The sequence below is a fragment of the Helianthus annuus genome, chromosome 1 (genome assembly GCF_002127325.2).
Source record: "Helianthus annuus cultivar XRQ/B chromosome 1, HanXRQr2.0-SUNRISE, whole genome shotgun sequence".
In the NCBI taxonomy this organism is placed as follows: domain Eukaryota; kingdom Viridiplantae; phylum Streptophyta; class Magnoliopsida; order Asterales; family Asteraceae; genus Helianthus; species Helianthus annuus.
In genome coordinates, this window is record NC_035433.2 from 147,160,891 (window position 1) to 147,183,637 (window position 22,747).

The window sequence follows — 22,747 nt, forward strand, 5'->3', positions numbered from 1 at the left end:
TTCACTTTAGCCATTGCATTTTGGTTAAGTTAGGTATGTCTCATGTTTTAGTTTTATTACACTACGCAGCGAAAGACAGGGGGCGGGGCACCCTCTGGGCCCCATAAAGCTTCGCCATTGCGATCAATGAGCCTATTTGATAAGTGTTCTGATTATGAAAACATTGAAACAAAACAACTGCATCATTGATCAATACCATATACATGAATTTGCTTATTATCATTCAAAAAGAATTCACAACAAAATCAACCGAAAAGCCTAAAACATCGAATTTCTTGAAATTAATTTACAAAAATAAATACTATCTTGGCATAAAAAAAACCATAAACTTAAGATCAATCAACAAGATTTTGTGCATTCGATCATACCTACGATACCAACATATCAACAATAGCCTCATCGATTAACGACCCAAGTAGTCGCCCCTCAATCTCAACTCCGATTTCAAACGCTTCCAAGTCAAAATCGAGCCACTTTTTATGTTGACCACAACTCATATCCTTGTCAACAAGCTCATCCACCATACAATCTTTCATCTGTTCCCACTCATTGACCTTATTACACACATCTTCAACCAACCGGTCTTTTCTTGTTACAACTGCTAAACCTCTTAACCAAACCGCACATCTCGAGTCAACGCACTCGCTCACACAGTCAAACACGAGCTTACGCCTTAACTTCGTCTCGTGTTTCTTGTCAAAAACCGGTTTTTGAGCTTCTAGTTGATCAAACAGATGTGGGTTCACAATCTTGCTGGTCCTGTTTAACGTAAAATCCTCAAACATCGACTCGATGTTTGTAAGTATGTTCTTTATGTACACGCGTTCTGACTCATTGCCAAATGATTCGGGATCAGCTTCGGTTTTCGTCAGTATCGTTGAGAAAACTGCACCGAATTCTTGACCCGCTACCTAAAAACATCACACAAGTCAAAGATAAATCAACTGTAATAAACTGCGTTAACCATATACACTAACACACATAACAACGTGACATACTTGAGCGTCTTTACTGGTTCCGTCTTGGTTTCTTTTGTCTTGGAAGATTATCGTTCTCGTGATTCTCGATTCGTGATAAACCGAAGCTGGACTCATGGCGGTTAACTCCCGTAGTTGTTGATCCAAAAGGGTACTTAACGAACCACCTCCGGTTGCTGAACTCAAACTATTTCGGTTAATCTTATCCGTCGATCGGGAAATTGGAGATGTGAATGTAAACGAAATAACATCCATTCCATTAGATTTAGCTGCAATTTTTCCGTTTCTATCTTGTTTAGCATCACCCTTGTTTTTAACATCTTCGGTTAAACGTTTCCTTCGATCGACTGTTTTGTTCGCCGGGATTACAGCCACCGAGCGCTTATCAAAAACCGGTTTTCTAGATTGTGTATGCATAGAAGATGCCGAAGATTTTGCGGGAGATTTTACTCTATCGGGTACACAATTCTGCTTTTTATTGTTCGGTTTGAGCACTTTGTTTGTAGCAGGTTTCTTGAGTGTGTTCTTTTCACCAACTGGTTGATTGTTCGGAGATTTTGCTCCGTTCAAAGTGAAACCCTGTCGTTTTTTAACGTTGACTTTCGCCTGAATAGCTAAAGAAACCGACTTTTTCCCGTCTTTTTGTTCTAAACATCCGTCCCAACTTTTGTTCATTGATTGCCCTTTAAGCTTCCTAGCAGCGTTTGACTCCACGGGCCTTGTAGGAGACAGTTTTCGATTAGAAACGTCAACCGAAGTTGACCCAACAAGCGGTATTCTTGACGCTGCTTCCATTATACGCGTCGGATCGTTTAAAGACACGAATCCCGAGCTCTTGATTGGAGATACGAGTTTGTGTTGAGTAATGATAACAGATCGAGCTGATTTTGGCGGTAAACTTTCGGTTTGAAACTTCTCGATGATATTACGTTTTTGCTCAACTTGACGATTGTCTTTCTGTTCAAGTTCCGAGACTTTTCCTACATGTAATGCAGAAGAATCTTGCCTAGATCGAGTGTCGAAAAATCGGTTTGACTTTGACTGTGTGTCGAACGAATTTGAAGTCGGGAAAGAATCCAATCCCATAAGCCTAGCAACCACCCCGGGGGATTTACCGTTATCATCTTCATCGATTAGTGATGATGTGCAGCCTTTAAGAATTAAACTACTTGTTGTATAATCTTCAATCACCTATATATATATATATAAATTCACAAATTTAATATTATCACGTTAAGTTTAGAGTAAAATGTCATTTTCGTCCCTGAGGTTTGGCCAGCTTAGCGACTTTCGTCCAAAGGTTTGGCTTTCCGCATTTGGATCCAAATAGTTTGAAATCTTGCCATTTTCATCCGGCTCGTTAACTCCATCCTTTTTTTCGTTAAGTCAGGGGTATTTCCGTCTTTTTTGCTAACTTAAAGGCAACTCCTCGGTCTTTTCACTTTATGTGAAAAGACCGAATGCCCCTGACAAAGACTGAACTGCCCTTTAAGTTAACAAAAAAGATGGAAATACATTTGACTTAACGAAGAAAAATGGATGGAGTTAATGAGCCGGATGAAAATGACAAGATTTCAAACCTATTAGATCCATATGCAGAAAAACAAACCTTTGGACGAAGTTGCAAAACCGGCCAAAATGCATTTTACTCTTAACTTTAAGAGTTAATTGCCCGGATGGTCCCTGTGGTTTCACATTTTTTCACGTTTAGTCCCCACCTTTTTAAAATAGCAGGTATGCTCCCTATGGTTTGTTTTTTTGTTACTCAGATAGTCCCCTGAGTAGATGTCAGTTAGTTTGGAAATAGCAGGTTTGCTCCCTATGGTTTGTCATTTTGTTACTCGGATAGTCCCCTGAGTAAATGTCAGGGGACTATCCGAGTAACAAAATGACAAACCATAGGGAGCATACTTGCTATTTCCAAAAGGTGAGGACTAAATGTGAAAAAACGTGAAACCACAGGGACCATCCAGGCAATTAACTCTAACTTTAATATAAACACCCTAAACTGGATGATATGTAATAATTCATACCGGATGATACTGAGTGATCTGCATGTTTGTATCGACGCTCGCTTTCTGCTGCGGTTGTACTATATGAATTTAAAATTCAAGGTTAAAAAAACAGAAAGTCAAAGCTGACTAAAGTCAAAATGCACAAAACGGCTTTTATTGAATATTGAGATAAGAATACCTGATAAACTGGCGATTTTGGAGACCAACTTCTTATTCGGCTTCGAGTTCCAATCGAACAAATGGTGAAAACCGCGACCTCCTTCGCCCTTGGAACCTTGTTTCGCAACTCTCATGTTTGCATCGGTTTTAGGACGTTATCCCGGAACCAAATAACTTCTGCAAACTACAAAGTATTAAAACATAATCATAACCAAAGGAATTATATAAAGAATGGGTAGGCAGGTTTTAGTACGTTAAAACCGCTTTTGTCATTATATGCAAGAAAAAATTGTTTGTTTTCCCACTATGTCAACACACTTTCAATTTTCACAATTGTTTGCAAATAGCATTCTATAGCAGGTTAAACATGTTGGCGTAGCACCGCGTTTTAGTGGCATGGTTGTCATGTGACTATTTTAGCTACAACGGTACAAAACCGAAAGTACGTTACATAAAACAGGACGAAACATTTCTCTTGCAACAGAAATGTTTAGAAGTAAGTACATTTTGATCATGTGGTGTAAAAACTAAAAAGACATAACTTTTTTATAATTTACTATAAGACCGTCCGTAATGGGCGTCTGCTCCGGCGTCCCCCCCCCCCCCAAACACGCCCAAACATGCCTGTCCCCCACCCCTCCATGGCGTTTTCCGGCATGATTTAACCAAACCCCCCCCCCAGGCGTGCTTTAAAACACGCTCAAATGTCCCTCTCTTCAAAATGTTTGGCCAATGAGTTTTTTCCATGTCAAATACAATTAATTTTAAATTAAAAAAAAAACAAGAAAATAATAATTGGGTAATCATTGATGGGGCATTATTGGGCATTATCTCACTACGCCCATTTGTGAAAAACGCCCATAATGCCCCTTTGCTGACTGGGATGACACGTGTCGCACAATGCCCATGGGTGGGGGCATTATTCATGTGTACCATTACACATGGTCTAAGCTTTCAAAGAATCGGAAATTATGAAATTTTAAAACTTATGCACAAATCATGGGCTCAATTGCTTAGAAACGCGTCAAACATATTGATTCATCCGTCTAACAAAACAATCTATTGATTAAGTGATTTCCACCAACCAAACCTTCAGGGTTGCTTGCAAAGTATACATGTGATCCTCTAGAAAACTTTTGACTTTCTAGGGTCAAACTCAAAACTTTTTAGTAATATAAAATATTCTTGTATTAGGTGTGTAAGTGTGTATTGTGGTATGAAAAGTTCAAGAATTTTCACATGGTGCAACCAAATCATTCTGATGAGAATGTAAATTGTGCAAAATTCCAAAGCCAAAAGGTTGACTCTAATTTTCAAAGTCAAACATTCAGTAAGCCTAAAGTAGTCAACTAAAGCATGTAAAACATGAATTCCATTGTACATCCATGGGCAAAGGATAGTGGAGGCGGGAGGGCCCCCCCCCCCCCCCCCCCGCGACTTTTCGCTCAGTAGTGGAGAGTATGTAGTTTTCGTATCGAAATTTTTGGGTATATACGTTTTCGACCCCCCGTTTTGTAGAAATTTTTGGGAATATACGTTTTCGACCCCCCGGTCGGAAATCTCAAGCTTCGCCAGTACATCACCATCATTTTCTACTAAAACACCAAAGATTTCAGCTACAACCAGATCATAAACTGATAAACCACAGATAAAAGTTTTACCAAATTTTCTTCAAGTAAACAGGGCTCAATTTCAAGATTTTAACTCATAATCACAAATAAAAACAATCAAAATCACCAAATCCCAGATCAAATATCCAATAATTCAACAAAAAGACTCATAATTTAGCTGCATTGGTACAAATTGGAACAAATTAAACCCTAGATATTCCAAACAGCAGTACTGATCAACACCTCAAAGTCTTCACCATTGACTAATTGACTTTCAACAAAAAAAAAAGGCACAAACTTTCCATTTTAAACTTACAAACCCAGATCAAAACAAGCATAAAATTCATAACCCAGATCACATTTTCAAGAATTCATTAGATAAAAAAAAAAAAAAAAAAAAAAAAACAAACAAACCCAAATGACCAACTCAGTGAAAATTTTTCACCATTGACTTTTGACCAAAAAAACAGAAACTTTACACTTGAAACTTACAAACCCAGATCAAAACAAGCATAAAATTCATAACCCAGATGACATTTTCAAGAATTCATGAAATAAAACAAACCCAAATGACCAAATCAGTGAAAAATTTTCACCATTGACTTTTGACCAAAAAAACAGAAACTTTACACTTGAAACTTACAAACCCAGATCAAAACAAGCATAAAATTCATAACCCAGATGACATTTTCAAGAATTCATCAAATAAAACAAACCCAAATGGCCAAATCAGTGAAAATTTTTCCCCATTGACTTTTGACCAAAAAAACAGAAACTTTACACTTGAAACTTACAAACCCAGATCAAAACAAGCATAAAATTCATAACCCAGATGACATTTCAAAAAATTCATGAAATAAAACAAACCCAAATGGGCAAATTAGTGAAAATTTTTCACCATTGACTTTTGACCAAAAAAACAGAATCTTTACACTTGAAACTTACAAACCCAGATCAAAACAAGCATAAAATTCATAACCCAGATCACATTTTCAAGAATTCATGAAATAAAACAAACCCAAATGGCCAAATTAGTGAAAAATTTTCACCATTGACTTTTGACCAAAAAAACAGAAACTTTACACTTGAAACTCAAAAACCCAGATCAAAACAAGCATACAATTCATAACCCACATGAGTGACCAAAAAAAAAACAAACTTTACACTTGAAACTTACAAACCCAGATCAAAACAAACATACAATTCATAACCCACATGATATTTTCAAGAATTCATGAAATAAAACAAACCCAAATCAGTAAAAACTTACATGAACTTGAAGCATTCAAGATCTACAAATGAGGGTATCAGTCTTTTCACTTTCTTTAATGCCCTGAAGATAAAACCATATAGAAACAAAAAGGAAGGAACTGAATTGCAGAATGCCTAGATTTTGAGAGAATTTAGAACATTATTGATGAAGTGTAGTATTGGGTTTTTAAGTGGTCACATGCTTTAATAATTTAATAAAATAAAAGGGGTATTAAATGGTGTCATTGGGGTCAACAAATTGGTTGGATTCTTGCAATATAAAAAGTTACAAAACTATTTGTAAAAGATTTTATTACTTTTTTATAAATTTTAATCTGACTTTTAAGGGGAAAAAGTTATTTGCAAATCAAGAAAAAGATTGTGTTTTTATTTTTTCCTTTTTATAACGTCTCTTCCATAAGTTTTTTACTTGAAAATAACATTTGTTACAGTTGAATGCGTAAACGGATAGTCTTGGAGGGAAGGTTACACAGGGAGCAGTGGGGATATGATGGTCCCATCAGGAAAACTTTTATAATCATTGCGTTTCACTTTTTTATTTAATAATAAAATATTAGGCATAAGAAAATCATTAAATATTTATTATTTTCTTATGTTATGGTGGTGTATATTACACGGGTTAAATAATAAAAATTGATTGTTTGTAGATCGCAGTAAGATAAGTAGGTCTATTCGATAATTATCTCACAAACTTGTAATCTTTTGATCATAGTAATTATTACCTAACCCACTTCTAAAGTGTTTAACAACTCTCATCGTAATCAGCATTTTTTAGGAAGTGAAGAAACACCAAACTAATCCGGGTTAGCTTGTGGTTCGTGTCTCGTCCAAATAAGGTTAATCTTCCTCTGAACTCGATAAACAGCTATGTCAATCCTGCAAAACAATCAACACACTGTGAAGCTCGTTACAAGGAGGAGGATAGGGGGTTCTCCTTGTAACCAACCTCCGGCGTGAGAATAAGAACTTGTTTTGAGGATAAAAGTGTGTGTTTTAAGTGAGAGAGCAAGAGTGATCCTTAAACTTGGAGGTGAAGTTCTCTATTTATAGCTGAGGTGAGTTGTGAAGGAATATTCGTCCTGCCTCCCCTGTCACGACCGTTAGTGATTCCAGGCGAGGGCGTAGCTGGCGCACGCTGAATGGATCCACGTGTCCTGACGGCTGTCCTTATTGTCTGGTCTGTCATCAGCAGTTAGGTGGAGATCAAGGAGCAGTGGTCGGCGCACGCTGATTGGTGCCACGTGCGTGCCCTTGTATACTTCTTGTCCCCTGCACGATTGCACATCGTGCAGCAGGATAGATTACAGTCTGTTGAGAGCCTATTGGCCCACTGCTTTGTCAATCGTACTTTCTGTACTGTACGATGTTTTCCTGCGCTTCTCGTCCTCGCGCACGACCTGGATAAACCCGTGCAGTCGGCGCAAGGTCAGGGGAGCTAAGCTATTTGTATAAGGAGCTAAGTGTCAGAAATGATTGTCTTGTTATTGGCCTCGTGCGCGACAAGGGGTAAACCCTTATAGTCGTCGCAAGGTCCGGGAAATCAAGACTCTTGTGGACAGAACTGTCAGATTTGGTCTATTTGGGTACGGCCTCGCGCGCGACCTGAGCTCAACTTGTATGGTCGGCGCAAGATTTGGGACCATACCCCTTCAGAAAGCTTTTTAACTGTTTTTACATCTTTTGTCAATGTGGTAATAAAATAATTTTCATATTTTCATTAAATACACCAAAAAAGTTTCTATATAGTTGCATCGACTATGAAGTTTCCTTTAAATTCATTTGTTTTGCAAGGGTTCGGTCCAATTAACAAAGCTTTTGATGTTAAGGTGTTAATGTGTTAATATGTTGTTGTTCCCCTTAAAGTTAAGATATGCCCTTCAAAATCATTTGTTTTGCAAGGGTTGGATTCAATTGGCAAAATCATTAGAGTTAATATAGTGTTGCTCTCATTGAGATAAAGGATTCAAGCCCTGTTGAAGACGGATTTGGTATAATTTAAGCCTGTCAAAAAATCGTTTGTTTTGCAAATGATATAAAAGGATTCACAATTTTATGAATCATTTATTTTGCAAATCGAATTTGGAAGCGAGTATATATTGAAGTCTATGGTAATCTTCGTTAACCTGAATATTAATATACACCTTAAACATTTATTACAGTAACATGAACATGAATTTGGTAATTTAATTTAAAAATGTGATTATCATTACAAATCCAAAATATTTTTTTTATATAAAAATATGTTTTTGGTATGGTTTAATTCAAAGATATCATTATCATTATAAACTATATATTAAAGATATATTTAAAGTACAAGCGTATTTTGTGGAAATGTTTAGTAGATGTTATTTAATCAAAAATATTAGTTGACTTAAATATACATTTGAAGTAAGAGCATATATTAAGGAAAGAATTATAAAATAAGTAATGTTGTCATTCTAAGATTGTAACATAAATTAAAAAATAATAAAAAAAAGAAAAAACAAAATTTAATTAAAACATTTTTAAGGGATGATATGATGTTAACACACGACATTATTTAGAAATAACCGGTTGTTTTAAAATATCAAAATTGTACACTTTAGCTATATAATCTCAAATGTTTTGGCATGAGGACCGATTAAGTGACTTAAGATTAGCTTACTATAAATTTATGCTTTTTAGATCATGCGTAATGTCCCGATCATGTTGAAGCCTTGCTGGCATGAACAGGAGTTAAACACCATAAGGCCATCCGTAGTCATAAAGCCCCTTGTGGGGTGTTATGCGACACGTGTCGTGCCACGTCACACGGGGGCTTTATGGGGCGTTATATCACTAGAGCCCGTAGTCATAAAGCTCCTACCCATCATTACCTATTTAATAATTTTCAACTTTATTAATTAATATAAAAAAATTGCTTGTTTCTGATTGGTGGAATGTTGGAAAGGAACCAGAATAACGGCGCCATCTCCATCGCACCATGGCAGCCATCTCCGGCCATAGCGCCCTGCGTTTCGGTGTGGGCGACGCCATGGCGGCGCTATGGGGTGTCATACCGCCCCACTACGTATGCTCTAAGGTGATGAGATGGGGTGTGAAAATGGCATGAAGGAAGGGTAGTGTGGGGGAATTCACAGTGTGAAGAAAGAGAAAAGTGTAAGGGTGGTGTGGGGGAATTCACATTGTGAAGAAAGAGAAAAGTGTAAGGGTGGTGTGGGGCATTCACGGTGTGAAGAAAATTCCAGACTTGGTCCTAAGGGTTCACTAATTACACATTTGGTCCCAGTGGTTGCAATTTTTGCACTCGGGTGGTCCTTATCACTAACCTTTGTTAAATTTTCCAGTTAAATGTGTGTGAAATGTCTGTTTTACCCCTAAGATTAAAAAAATAAAAATAAATGGGCCCCACCCATCCCACCTTCACCTTCTTCCTCATTTTAACACATCTTCAACTTTCAGATTTATGAAGTACACCCCTAATCTTCTTCCTCCTTTCACCACTCACCACCATCATCTCCACCTTCAACCCACCACCACCTCCATTATCACCTTCAACCCACCGCCTTCATCTCTATTGTAAGCCCACCACCACCACCGTCACATATAAGAAAAAACAAAACAAAAAATAATTACCTACCCTGCCTTTTAATTGCGCCCCACCCCCTTCTTCCCTTTTCAGCAGACTTTTATTCATTACAGTTTTATAAATATAAATTAGGAATCTTGGCAAATGTATCAATTTTTTTAATCACATATCAGATAATTCTGTTAGCCACATAAACAACACCAAGAGGCAACAGCAGTGTATTACACGAAACCATGTAACACAAGTCCACATAAAATGGAATTTGGATATTATGAAGCAAAGTAAACATCAAGTATAAAAGATTAAACATCAAAGTGAAACTACATATTTCCAGTAGTTCCTTGATCACCTTTCAGTGAGATGAGTATCCAGAAAACAAGCATGCCACCTCCACTCCGATCGACATCCCTAGTTCACAGTCGACCACCACCTAGTCCGATCGACATCCCTACATGTTTCACAGTTGCCTGATGGTGATTGGTTGGACCTGAAGTTGCAGATCTGAAATAGGTGAACAAGGGTGGGTCGGTATATTTAAGAGTGAGGCTGGAGACGAGGGATGGTGGTTACTGACGACGATGTGATTGCCGGTGGTCGGAGCCCGGAGGTGAGGTGACCGTGATTTGCAGATGATGAATGGTGGTGAGATAATGTAGGTGGGTAATGGTGGAGGTTGGGGTATAGAAGAAGAAGAGATGAGAGGGACAAAGAGGGCGGCGGTGACAGGCCCTAGACCTGTCGGATGATGATGGTTAGGGTGAGACTAGGGTTGGTGATGAAGATGATGATGGTGATAAAGATGCAGGTTGTGTTTAATTTTTAGTTTTAGATTTTTAATTGTTTAAGGGTAATATAGTCATTTCATATATAGTTAACTGAGAAATTTAACAGAAGTTAGGTAAGGGGACCAACCGAGTTCATTTTTAACAACTTTTGGGACCACGCGTGTAATTAGTAAACCACTAGGACCAAGTATGAAATTTTTGCAAACCACAGGGACCAACCAAGCATTTAACTCGTTTGTATGAGTTGCAAGAATTAGAATAGTTAATACATATATGTATACAGGGCCGGCTCTTGGGCTGGCCAACCCGTGTCGTCGCCTAAAGCCCAATTTTTTAAAGGGCCCGAAAATTTTTATAAGCTTTTATATATATACTAAATTATATATTTAATATATGCATTCACTTATTATGCAAAAAAATGTTGGTTGTGGAGTGGAAAAACATCTCAAGATAATATATAAGTCTCAAGTTCAAGTCTTGGCTTTAGCACTAAGGTTTTATTTTTTTAATTCATTTCCTCTTAACCACAATTTTGGGCTCAATTTTTTTTTCTTTTTTGTCGCCCGAGGCCTAATTTTTTTTGATAGTTCTCAGAGACGGCTCTGTATGTATATAATAATTATTAGTTTGGCTATTTAGTTTTTCTTTTTTATTCTTTCTAGTTAAAAGTAACAATTGAAGATGACACACACGGTATGACAACATAAATCAAATGATTATCGGTATGAAATGTAGATGCACATCATATTAAAATGTATTTAACTATACACATTTGATTATTGTATATATTAAAAAAAAGTGTTTTAATATGATATAATAAACTTTCAAAAGCTACCTATCGGTGTATTCGATTACATTTTGTCGTGGTTATTGTTTTGAATTACATTCATATAAATACTTGCAAAACTTACCTATCGGTGTATTCGATTTTGTATTACACTCATATAAATACTTGCAAAACTTACCTATCGGTGTATTCGATTACATTTTGTCGTTGTTATCATTTTGAATTACTTCAAAGTGATTTACTCATCATTCGTTTTATTACAAATAATAATAATAATAATAATAATAATAATAATAATAATAATAATAATTATTATTATTATTATTATTATTATTATTATTTAAAAAAAAAATACTCATCTCTCCTTTGCATTGATGTCACCCCACCACCAACTTTATCATCCATCAACAGTGGCGAAGCTTGAGATTTCCGACCGGGTGGGTCGAAAACGTATATACCAAAAAATTTATATAAAACCGGGGGTAAAAAACGTATATACCCAAAAATTTCTATACGAAAACTACATGCTCTCCACTACTGAGCGAAAAGTTCGGGGGTCGGCCGCCTCCTCCCGCCCGCACAAAGCTACGCCCTTGCCCATCAATCCATCTCCTTCAAACACCTTAAACCTTACACGTTCGTTCATTCATACCATATGTCGTTCGGTTATGTCATTAGGCAAATTAGTTGTGGAAAAGAAGATGACTATAACAACTCTTCTAAAACCCTTAAAACACCCTAAACGTCCTAAAATACACTCTGTATACGAAAAATAACCTTAAAATACCTTTATATTAATAAAAATCAAATAAAAATAAAATTTTGTGTCGCTCGCGGGGCGCAACAGACTTCTCTGGGATCTGTCGCGGGGCGCGACAGAGTGACACCAGGCGACTCCTCAGGCCGCCACGTGTCCTAGCGCGTGTGAAGTCTACGGTTGTGAGTCGCCAAGCCTAGGGTCCTCGCGGCCCGCGACGGACTGCGAAAACATCTATAAATAGGGCAGCAGTGGCACAATTCACATTCGCTCATTTCTTTTTCTCTCTCGACACATATAGTGTTATAATACTTGGGTATTATACGCCCTAAAAAGCGAAGCTCTGCCTCGTTGTAAGTATTATAACCCTCGGTTACGTATTAGTTACTCTGCGCGATTGATCTAAAACTCCGTAACGCATGTTAAGGCTCTGCCTGACTCAGTCGTTGGAGTTTTGTCTCAGGGGTATAGCTAATGTAAATTGGGTTATCTACTAACACGTGTACGTTGTTTGATTTTAATAGATTATAACCTGGAAGTCACCAGAAAGCGGTAGTATTATCTAAAATAGCAAAGTGAGTCATTCTCTTTTTCTACCAAACCGTTTTTACAAAACCTCAATTGTTTTAATTTATAATTAATAGTGATTGAGTCTATGTGTTCTACAATTACAGTCGGTATGTTGGGGTTTTGTATACATTACTTGTTACTACACTGTGAGTAGTAGCATGACCACAAGTCAGGATTGACAGTACCATGGGTGGTAATTGGGTAGATAAAAACATTGTAATCGCTCTCAATACTGTAAAGATATAAAAGCTTGTTTTGATTAAACTGGGATGCACTCGGTAGTATTTCTTGCTGATAAAACTTTCAAAACGCGTTTCAGTTAACAAAATGTGAAAGCCAAATAGAAGCCAGCTGGAGAGCACTGAAGGCCTGGAAAAGTGGTTATAAAAGTTACCTAAATAAGAAAGAATTTTATTTCAATAAATTAGGGTTTATCCCTACAAACAGATTGTAATGGAAACTTGGGTTTTTCCCATGTATTTATTAGAGTAAACTTCCGTTTTGCTCCCTGTGGTTTGATCACTTTAACGGTTTTGCTCCAAACTTTTAAAAATGGCCATTTTACTCCCTGATCTCTGAAGCAATTCATGATTTCACTCCCTGCCTCTAACTCCATCCAATTCAACTGTTAAATCTTGGTCACATGCCCCTCACATGAGGGGCATTTTAGTCTTGTACACTCAAATAAAAGATTATATTATATACAAGAGTAAATTACAAGTTTTTTCCTTTATGTTTACATCAAATTGCAGGCGCTGTCCTTTAGCGTAAAAGTTGACGAGTTTTGTACTTTATGTTTTAAAATCTTGCACAGTTTGTCCTTTGAGCCTAACTCAGTCAGATTTTTTGGTTAAGTATGGTCATGTGCATTGCACATGAAGGCATACTTGTCATTTCACCTTCCCAGGGGTTATTTTGTAAACACTTATTATTGAGGGACTGTATCTACAAAAGTGAAAAATAAAAGAAAATCTTAATTCTCTCTCTCTTTCTCTCATTCTCTGTAATCTCAACCCACCACCACAACCCAATGTCTTTGATTCCTTCACTCTCTTACAAAGAACAACAACACTAACTATCTCTCTCTCTCTCTCTCTCTCTCTCTCTCTTACAAAACCATTTTCCCTTTTTAATTTCAGTTTCTGCAACCCATCATCTCTTGATCCAAACCCTAAAAATTCAAATCCACAAATTCAACTTCAGACCAAACCAAACAAACACGTATCACGAGTCATCTCAGCACTTTGATTTGGAACAAGACAATACTAAATCCAATAACAACAACAATCAATCACATCTCGATTAGCATTTGTAGATCTAAATTCATTTCATATATCATTGTTTCAAGCTTCGTTAATGGCGACTGAAGAGCCTATTGTGCCAACGGAGGTTACTTAGCCGGTTGTCGTCCCTGCTGATGTCACGCCAGAGGAAAAACCTGAAGTTAAAGCTGAAGAGAAACCGAAGAAGGTGATATATATGGATAGGTAGCAGGAAACCCGACCCGAATCGCCGGTAGGTTACGGCGGAGATGTGAAAAAGTGTGTGCCGGTGGTTGGGTCTGATGAGTATAGTAACGGTGGAGTGGGATTGGGACGAGTATCGTAACTGGTTGAATGGTAGAGGTGGGTCGATTGGGATTAAAGATGCGGTGGTTAACGGTGGTTTGTTTTTGTTGTTGTGGTGAGGTATTTGACCTTCACATGGTTCTACTTCTGTTATTTCATCTTCGTGTCCTTCATACGCATTTGGCATATGCTTGGGTGTTCTATAAAATTTTCTTTATTCACTGATGCGGTGTTCTTTTTTTATTTTTTAGTTTTTTAGATACAGTCCCTCAATAATAAGTGTTTACAAAATAACCCCTGGGAAGGTGAAATGACATTATGTCGTCATGTGCAAGGCACATGACCATACTTAACCAAAAAACTGTGACAACCCTCACCAAATCAGGTATCCGTACGACTTAAATTAATAATTAATTACTGCTTAATTATTGTGCTTGATTGAAATTGTGGATAAACTGCTATGTCACACCCCAACCAATGGCGGAAACATCGGGATGAGACGAAGTGTGAAGATTGCTAGAGACATCATAACGCTATTTGTGACAATATTTAATAAACCGATTTCATTTCATAGATAGATTGTCAAACATACAAGGAAATTCAAATAACAACATGTTCAAAGGAAATACGTAACAACATAATCAAAATTGATACAACATATTAAACCTAAACGTCTATATGTGTATCTAGGCATCAACGCTACTTCTTTTCATAGCATCGTCATCATCAACCTGTAACATGTTTAAAATACAATTCAATGCAAAAGCAAAGGCGAGTATACAAGTTTAAGCATAAGTATAAGTATAAGTATAAGTGTAAAGGTTTAAAAACGAATCCACATGGCAACTTAGTTTATACGAGATCAACCTAACATGGCATGCAATATTTCTAGCCAATCCTCTGTTTACGCAAGAAAGTTTAGTTAATTCAACATGACCCAAGTTTAAAGGGGGCGGTGCGTTACTCCTATAGCGCTATACATGTCGAAGGGAGGCTCGTGAGAGCTAATGACTAAAACATATCACATAAGTATGGTCCACGTAAGCATCAAGTATCATAACATAGTATTCATGTATAAGGATTGTTTTGTGCATTGCATAAAGAATAAGTTTAAGTGTAGTTTGATAGTAAAACATGTTACACCCCAAAAAAGTGGTAAACATAAAAAAGGGGGTTGCGAGTATACTCACGGTTTTGCAAGTCTTCTACTTGATTCCGCGAGTGAGTTGGTTGATTAGGAAGTTGGAACACCAAGTCCTTCTACACAAGGAAACATAGGTGCGTGAGTTTGGGCATTCGGAGGATTTAGAGATTTTAGGAAGTTAAAACACAAGAATGTATATATTCGAAAGTAATCATCCTTCAACATTAAGTACTTGTTCTTGACACTATGAAACCTCAAGGGTTAATGTTTTCATGAGTAGTATACTCATTAGAATCGTAACAAGTCTTGTGTTTTAGATGATGTATTCTAATACCTTGACGAATGAACACAAGTCCATCATCAAGAGTTCGAATAGTAAATATATGTATAAGTATTATATGGATCATTTAGTCTAATATTCAAGCATGAGGTAGAAGATAAATCTTCATTTAGGTACCTCTATTGTGTCATAGAAATCATGTAGGAGGTAGGAAGAACAAGCTTCCATTTAGGCACCTCGTATATGTTCACCACTACACTTGTTGTAACAACAAACAAGGAGGGTCATGAACTAAGATTAATACAATAATGCAAACAATCTATGCTATGAGAAATCATCAAATCATGTGGGGATTTTATGTTGGAAAAACCCAAGTTGTTCCATAATCACTCCTATATCAAGTTTGAAACTTGAACATGATTTGTGGGTTAAAAACCCTAAACAAAACATTAAGTATTTGAGGATTAACCTCTGATTTTGTATGTCTCAACCTTGTTTTTAAGCCTAACTAACCATAGAAGTGGTTATAAGCATAAGGACATAGGTTTGAGATGAGTTAGACTCAAGTTGAACAAGTTTAGTAAAGAATAGATGAAATCAGAAATGAACAGTGAACTTTCGAGCCTTTTTTCCGGAGTTCCAGGGACTTATTTACTGTGAAAAACCCATGGAATCGAAGGTAAGGTCGATCCAAGCACATAGGAAAAAGAATGGACTAAATCGGACAAGTATTGAGTGAGTTATGCTCACTTTAGTGAAGAGGTAGCAATCTGTCCGAACTTCAGAACTCAGCTGCGTTTTTGAGTGATTTGGAAGTGATTAGAGTGTTTAGAAAAATGAAAATAGCTTGAAGATGGCTTAGTATTTATAGGGGATGGATTAGGGTTGAGGTTAGGTTTATAATTAATAAGGTTGGTGGGAGTTGAACAATAATAAAATAAAAAAAAATGGAGCCAAAAGAAAGAGCAGCCAATGCGCTGGGCTGGCTTCGGTTCATCTTCTGGCTGTAACTTGGCCACATTTAGTTGATTACATTTTTTTTTATTATAGACCACTAAGTCCTAATGTATTAATATGACATATTAGATTTAATGTTAAAATCATTAAGTGTAATAAATAAATAAAAAAAATCTAAGTGGGCGGTAGACTTGTCTTCGGCTACACACCAGATCATCAAACACCCTTAAATTCTTTTGCCATTTTAAGTTGAATAACCTCATGTTTTATGTAATAGTAAAATATGAACAATTAATTTATTAAGTATTTATAAATATATATATATATATATTATTTTTTATTGTTTAATAGTAAAACTATATCAACGTAAAGTTGATTAATTTTATTATTATTATTATTTTATTATTATTATTATTATTATTATTATTATTATTATTATTATCCACGTATTTAACAGTTAACAAGCATGAATAAATCATGGGTACCTGTATGACGAGTATCAGTCGGGCATATGCATTCGAGATTGGTAACATATAACCCAAGTATTGCGACACATATAAGCATGTAAAAAAAAATATAATTTCATTACGATCGAAGTCTCGGGTTTACAACGGTTTGAAACGAAATACGAAATACAAAAGGAACAAGATTTCCAAAAATAGAAACACAAACAAGACTTGCTATAAATGGAAAGTACAAAGAGCAGGGCGTTACATGCTACCAGAATACTGATACATGTATATACTTGCATCATACTTTATTTGTTGTCACTCCATTATTTACATACTGAACTCTAGTGACAACCTTGATGCACAAAAGCACAGTAGCACAATGAACGGATAACCTATTTAACATGCTGATATAGCCAGCATCAGGCAGACACTGCCTCTAAGGCCTGTATGAGCCTGAGATAGTTTACTACACTAGTAGAGAGTGTAGGGATAAGAGGGTTGTAGAATTGCGTCACTAGGTATAAGTTATAGTGACCGGATGTGCCTAAAACGTACTTTAAGTACAAAATTCAGCACTTTAATTATAAATTCAGCATTTAGCTAACTAATAAAGTGCCAAAACATGAGAGAAATACTACTAGACACTTTCCAAAGTGTCGGGAATAAGTTGTGTCACTAAAAATAGTAATAACGACACTTTAAAGCTTTGTTAAGCACTTTAACGGATCACTATCCAACCGAACAACCGGACTATACCCGGAACATAAAAATATTGCCATTTACACTGTTTTTCTTTTTCTGAGCCAGTTAGGGTCCCTGAATACCCTAACACCCGCTACAACGCATAACATACTAGTATATGATTTAACCTCCAACTTAACTATCTATATCCTAACTAGTAGTTAAAATGGAACCGGATACCCCCCCCCCAACCGAGTTCGGTCACAATGTGACCATCCCTTGAACTTTGATGATTATTTAAATCATCCATGTCCCATATCAAGTGGACATGAAATCCAATGGTTAATTGTGTAGAGTTTTGTCTATAAGAACCAAGCTTAAACCAACATAACCTTCACACACACAAACTCACCAACACATCTCTCTCTCCCTTCCTTGGAGCTCTCGGCCGAGAACACTCACAAACACCCAACCATTTTCGAGTTTTGATCTTGCATTTCCAAGCACATACAAGGGTCAAGGATCTCATACAAGGAAGCTCGGTGCGTTCGGATCGTGAAGGACCTCACCTCATTGCTTTTATCCGCGCGTTCTTCGACTAGTTTCTTCCCTAGCCTCGAGCTAGTAGTAAGTGACTTCAAACACACTCTTGATCTATTCTAAAGTGGGTAAAACGAACTTTGTCGGTTAAAAGTCATGAACTTACAAAAAGACATACTAAAAGTTTACATAAATGATGAACATGTTGGTTAAAAGCATAAGGGTTGTGTAAATCTTGTAAGACTTGTTTTGTGTAATTATTTAGTGCCGATCTATGTTGTGGTAGCACGAATCATCATCTAACCCGGATTACTCATGTTCATGGATCATGACATAGAGTATGTTTAAGTGTAAAAAGGATTAAAGGATGAAACACTACTACACACTAAACATGAACTTGTGTAAAAACGATTTTACTTATGAAATAGTGTTCAAAACTAGTAGATCTACGGATCTACAAGTGGTATTTTCAAAGAACCAAGCGTCAAAGAAAACATATTTTACAACTGGATTTTTCATAAACAAGAGTGATTTTTGTAAACACACAAGTGTGTAAACACTTGTGTAACACAAAGTTTCGACAAAAGAACTATTTTTGTGAGTGTTGACAAGAAGTTGTAAAGATGAAGCTTCTTTAAAAACAAGATTTTCAAGAAACCGAATTGATCCATACAAAGATCCACTAAGAATAACGGAAAGTTACTACATATTTTGGATAAACCGCAAGTTCATGTATTTTTGTGATTTATATCTATTTTTGACTAGTTTGGTGTTGAAATGTTGTTTGATAATGTTGGGAACATTGTTGGTTTGAATTTTAAAAGAAAATGATACGCTTAAAAGCGTGGCCACCTCCAGTTACAGGGGAAACTCTGGCGAAATTTTTCCAAAAACCTAACACTTGGAAAACATTTTCACCACAAGTGTTATAAATGTGTTTTTAACTTGTTTTCAAAAATTAAATTTCGCCACGACTTTATTTACAAAATATCGGAGGTGGGATTTTCACAAAATAAAACTTGCTAAAATATATATTTAGTATATATATTTTCCGTAACATCACTCGTATGAATGTTTATGATTATTTTGTGAACTACGTAAATATTATTTTTAGGGTAAAAATAATATTACCAAATTATTAACGGTTCCAAAATAATACGAACGCCTTCACAATAAATATTTAAGTTACAACGGTATAATTATTACCACCCAACCTACATCCGTAACTTACGCATTTTCGGAAAAATACTAGTGAACGCGTATTTTGACAAAGGTATTATTTTGGAAAATTATAAGGATTAAAATATAATATTTTTGGGAAAATATTTATATTTTGGAGTTAGAAATAAAATATATTTTAAGTGAGACTTAATAATATATTCCGAAGATACACAAACGCACATGTATTAAATCCCCCATCCTTGGGAAGGAAAATATTTATTAAATACTTGCCAAGTGTAAACACGAAATAGTTGTCTAACTATTTTCTCAAAAACTTAAACCTTAAAGCACGGCCGTCCGTCTAATAGATTTAGTACGTGTAGGTCGTCGCTCAGCGGTTTGATCAGGAGATCTTCTTATTAGAGATGCACCACTGTGAGTTCATGTCCCCCTTTACTCTTAACTGTTTTCAGTTTTCTAAACTGCGGGGGTGAAATACATGTTACTTTGATTACAAGTGCTTTATACATGGTATGGTTAGCGTAAGGAGGGTTACTACTAGATCATGTGAGTGGGTAGGCGGAACCTTGAGGCCATTAATCCTCAGGGTAGGACCGAGGGACAGGAGCGGTAGATCTATCTGGGTGTAGCGAGCCCAGCCCCAGGCCCAGCATAACGGACCTCGGGGTGACTTTGTGCCCAACGCATAAATCCGCTAGGTTTGAGTCTTCCTACTTGCACTTTGATCGGAGAGTCGCGCTCCGGTCAAAGATAATATTTATATACCCTAATTACCCTTAACAAATAGCTAGTGGTAGCAAGGGGTCGAACCACGAAGAGTATGTGGTTTGCGAATGGACTTTGAATGAAATGTAGAAAATGTCACGTTTATGAAGCTTGCTGAAATATGTTTTTGTGATTTTTTTTTGTTTGATTGGAAGATATAAATTATAACTACTAAAAACAAGCAATTGCAATAATGTAAATAAGGTTTGACAAGATAGAGAAAACAAGGTTCACACCCGGTTCGGTTATTGCAATCCTAGGGTTCTTACAAGTTCTAGATTTAATTCACTTGAATATGTTATTAACGGATTTCTATCATCAAAGCTTAGGTGCCATTGTTATCAACGCATACACGGACTACAATGCACTTCGTTACTTCGGACAAGTAAAACCTTTTGAATGACAAGGCATAATTGCACAAACTTATTTCGCAAAGTCAAATTTCATAACTCACTCGACAATTCACAAATATAGTTCAAATGCAAGACAATTGTCAATCAATTCAAATACAAATCAAGTTGTCACAAAACCAAACTAAATCATTGTTCAAACCCTAGACTTACAATTAACCTACACCGGGGTGAAACCTCCAAGGAATTAGCCGAGCATGATCGAGGAAACTTGATCACCGGATGTTGAAGGCTTGACTTGGATCATCGTAAAGCGTGAAGATGAAGGAATGGTTAGGGTTTGTGGTGGAGAAATTGAATGGATGGAAGGTGGAAGAATGATTGTAATGGTGATGAACTAGGGTTTGGATTCGGATGAGAATTCGGGTTGTAGGATGATGGTATATGGAATCGAGATCAAGTGGTGGGTGATAGATGGCTCCAAGAACAGTTTTCCAAACTCCAAATGATGTGTAACTCCCGAATTGAAGGAGCTAGGACCAATAGGAATCGAAATAAACCCCCAAATGGCCAACATTCGCGTTTCAAAAAATCAACACCCGTCGCCGACGGGCCTGACCCCGTCGCCGACGGGTTCCCAAAATTGTTCCTGTGGCCGACGGGCTAATCGTCTGGATACGGCATATGTGGCATACGGGGTTATCTGGGACCCGTCCGGGACGGGCTATACCCCGTCGCCGACGGCTTCTTGAACACCAGTCCCCCATTTTTCATCCTTGCACTTCCGGTTGATCCGTAACACATCCCGGTGCTCCGGTTTTCGACCCGGTGACCCGTAAAGCTCCCGAAAAGTTCCTTAAACTCCATCAAACCTGCAAAACACATTCTTGATTAAAAGTAGGCTATTCAAAACTAAAACTTACGTAAAAACGTTAAGTTAAACAATAACAAGCACCGGTTTTCAACCACGTATCACATCCCCACACTTGTCTTTTGCTTGCCCTCAAGCAAATCTATTTTTCACTTTCACGTGGGTCAAACAATGAATATACATTCCATTCCCGAGACAAAGGTTAAGGTCTAATGTCATACAAAAGTTCAAACTCTTTACAATATTCAATGTATTTAGTGGTGACGTGCTTTAGATACACAAATGGTTACCCAAGATTAACCTGCCCGTAAAACTAACAACTAATGCATATCCCTCACAATGTGCTCTCCACTCGGCTTAAAAATTTGCTAATATGTATAATGTACTAGCATTTCCACAATTAATCGCTCAAAACCGATTAGAACACGTACCCGCATAGGCTTGCAACTCAATCATTCTCCACTATCGAACACAAATACTAAGCACAAGTCAAAAGGTCTTTGAGGGGTTGTAACGGGGCTAGGCGAAGGGTAGGAGTAGGATATTTTTAAAGTGACTAAGGTGATGAAAAATTCGATTTTTATTACAAACCACTAAACTAAACAAGACTCACTATAAACATCAACTATGAGGCAACATCTTTCGCCTTTTATTCAACAAGCTACTAGTACATCTTTTTGTGTTTTTCTCAATGCTTTTTCATTCTTTTTCGCAACATTTTCTGAATTTTTTTTTTTGAATCACAACTATACAAACTTAAATTCCTATAATCGAATTTTTCATCACACGGGTTAAAAACGAAAAGGCTTATGGTTATGGGCTAAGTGGGTGATCAAACGAAAGGTATAGGCTCAAAATGGGTCACTAAGGTACTGGTTTGGGTAAGGATAGATAAATGGTTTAAAAGGAAAAGGTTTACCTAATGCCTTAATCATTCTCGTGCTTGTATTTGGTCTATAGTCTCAAATGTATCAAAAGTTGCAAGTTCTACAATACGCGACTAATGGCCCACTCAAACAAAGAAACATGTGAATGTGAATCTATGATGTATAAAGGGCTCAAACCTCACGTATAAGGGTATGATATGTGATATGCATACATTGCTAGTTCCTTAGGCGAATTATTCTCAAATAACCACCCGCTAAATACCCGATATGCTTATTAATTTGAACTTGACCATGACAAAAGACCAAATGGTTTGTGACATCCCTCGTTGACTTGGTTACTTGTGCTTTTGAGATTGCTTTGAAAACAAGACATTTTTGAAAAATTTTTGAAATTTTCCCCCATCCCCACACTTGAGGTAAACATTGTCCTCAATGTGTAGTATTTAAATGAACGGGTCAAAATCGAAAATTTTTACTACTCCCCCATCCCCACACTTGAGGTACATATTGTCCTCAATGTGTAAGAACTAGAGTTTTTAGAGCACAAGGGATGTGACACGGCTAACCTCC

At 36.8% G+C, this 22,747-nt stretch overlaps 1 protein-coding gene across 2 annotated transcripts; it reads right to left on the minus strand.

Annotated features, from left to right (window-relative positions):
- Positions 1-200: 200 nt before the first annotated feature.
- LOC118481090 lies at positions 201-6,381 on the minus strand. Of its 2 annotated transcripts, none has more exons than XM_035976189.1 (5): positions 6,032-6,381; positions 3,171-3,335; positions 3,011-3,069; positions 999-2,168; positions 201-911 (listed from the first exon to the last, which is right to left on the minus strand). In XM_035976189.1, exons 2-5 carry the CDS (start codon positions 3,283-3,285, stop codon positions 369-371), a joined length of 1,887 nt encoding a protein of 628 aa, XP_035832082.1. In that variant the 5' UTR covers positions 3,286-3,335; positions 6,032-6,381; the 3' UTR covers positions 201-368. The 2 variants fall into 2 exon arrangements, with proteins under 2 accessions (XP_035832082.1, XP_035832084.1); XM_035976191.1 differs by having other exon boundaries at positions 3,171-3,328; positions 6,032-6,210.
- Positions 6,382-22,747: the final 16,366 nt, after the last annotated feature.

Bases quoted from the DNA above. Each gene is read 5' to 3' on its own strand.
- LOC118481090 (XM_035976189.1), bottom strand. From the start codon at position 3,285: ATGAGAGTTGCGAAACAAGGTTCCAAGGGCGAAGGAGGTCGCGGTTTT. The intron at 3,070-3,170 runs GTATTCTTATCT...AAATTCATATAG, and splicing joins CAAAATCGCCAGTTTATCAG to TACAACCGCAGCAGAAAGCG. The intron at 2,169-3,010 runs GTATGAATTATT...ATATATATATAG, and splicing joins AGATCACTCAGTATCATCCG to GTGATTGAAGATTATACAAC.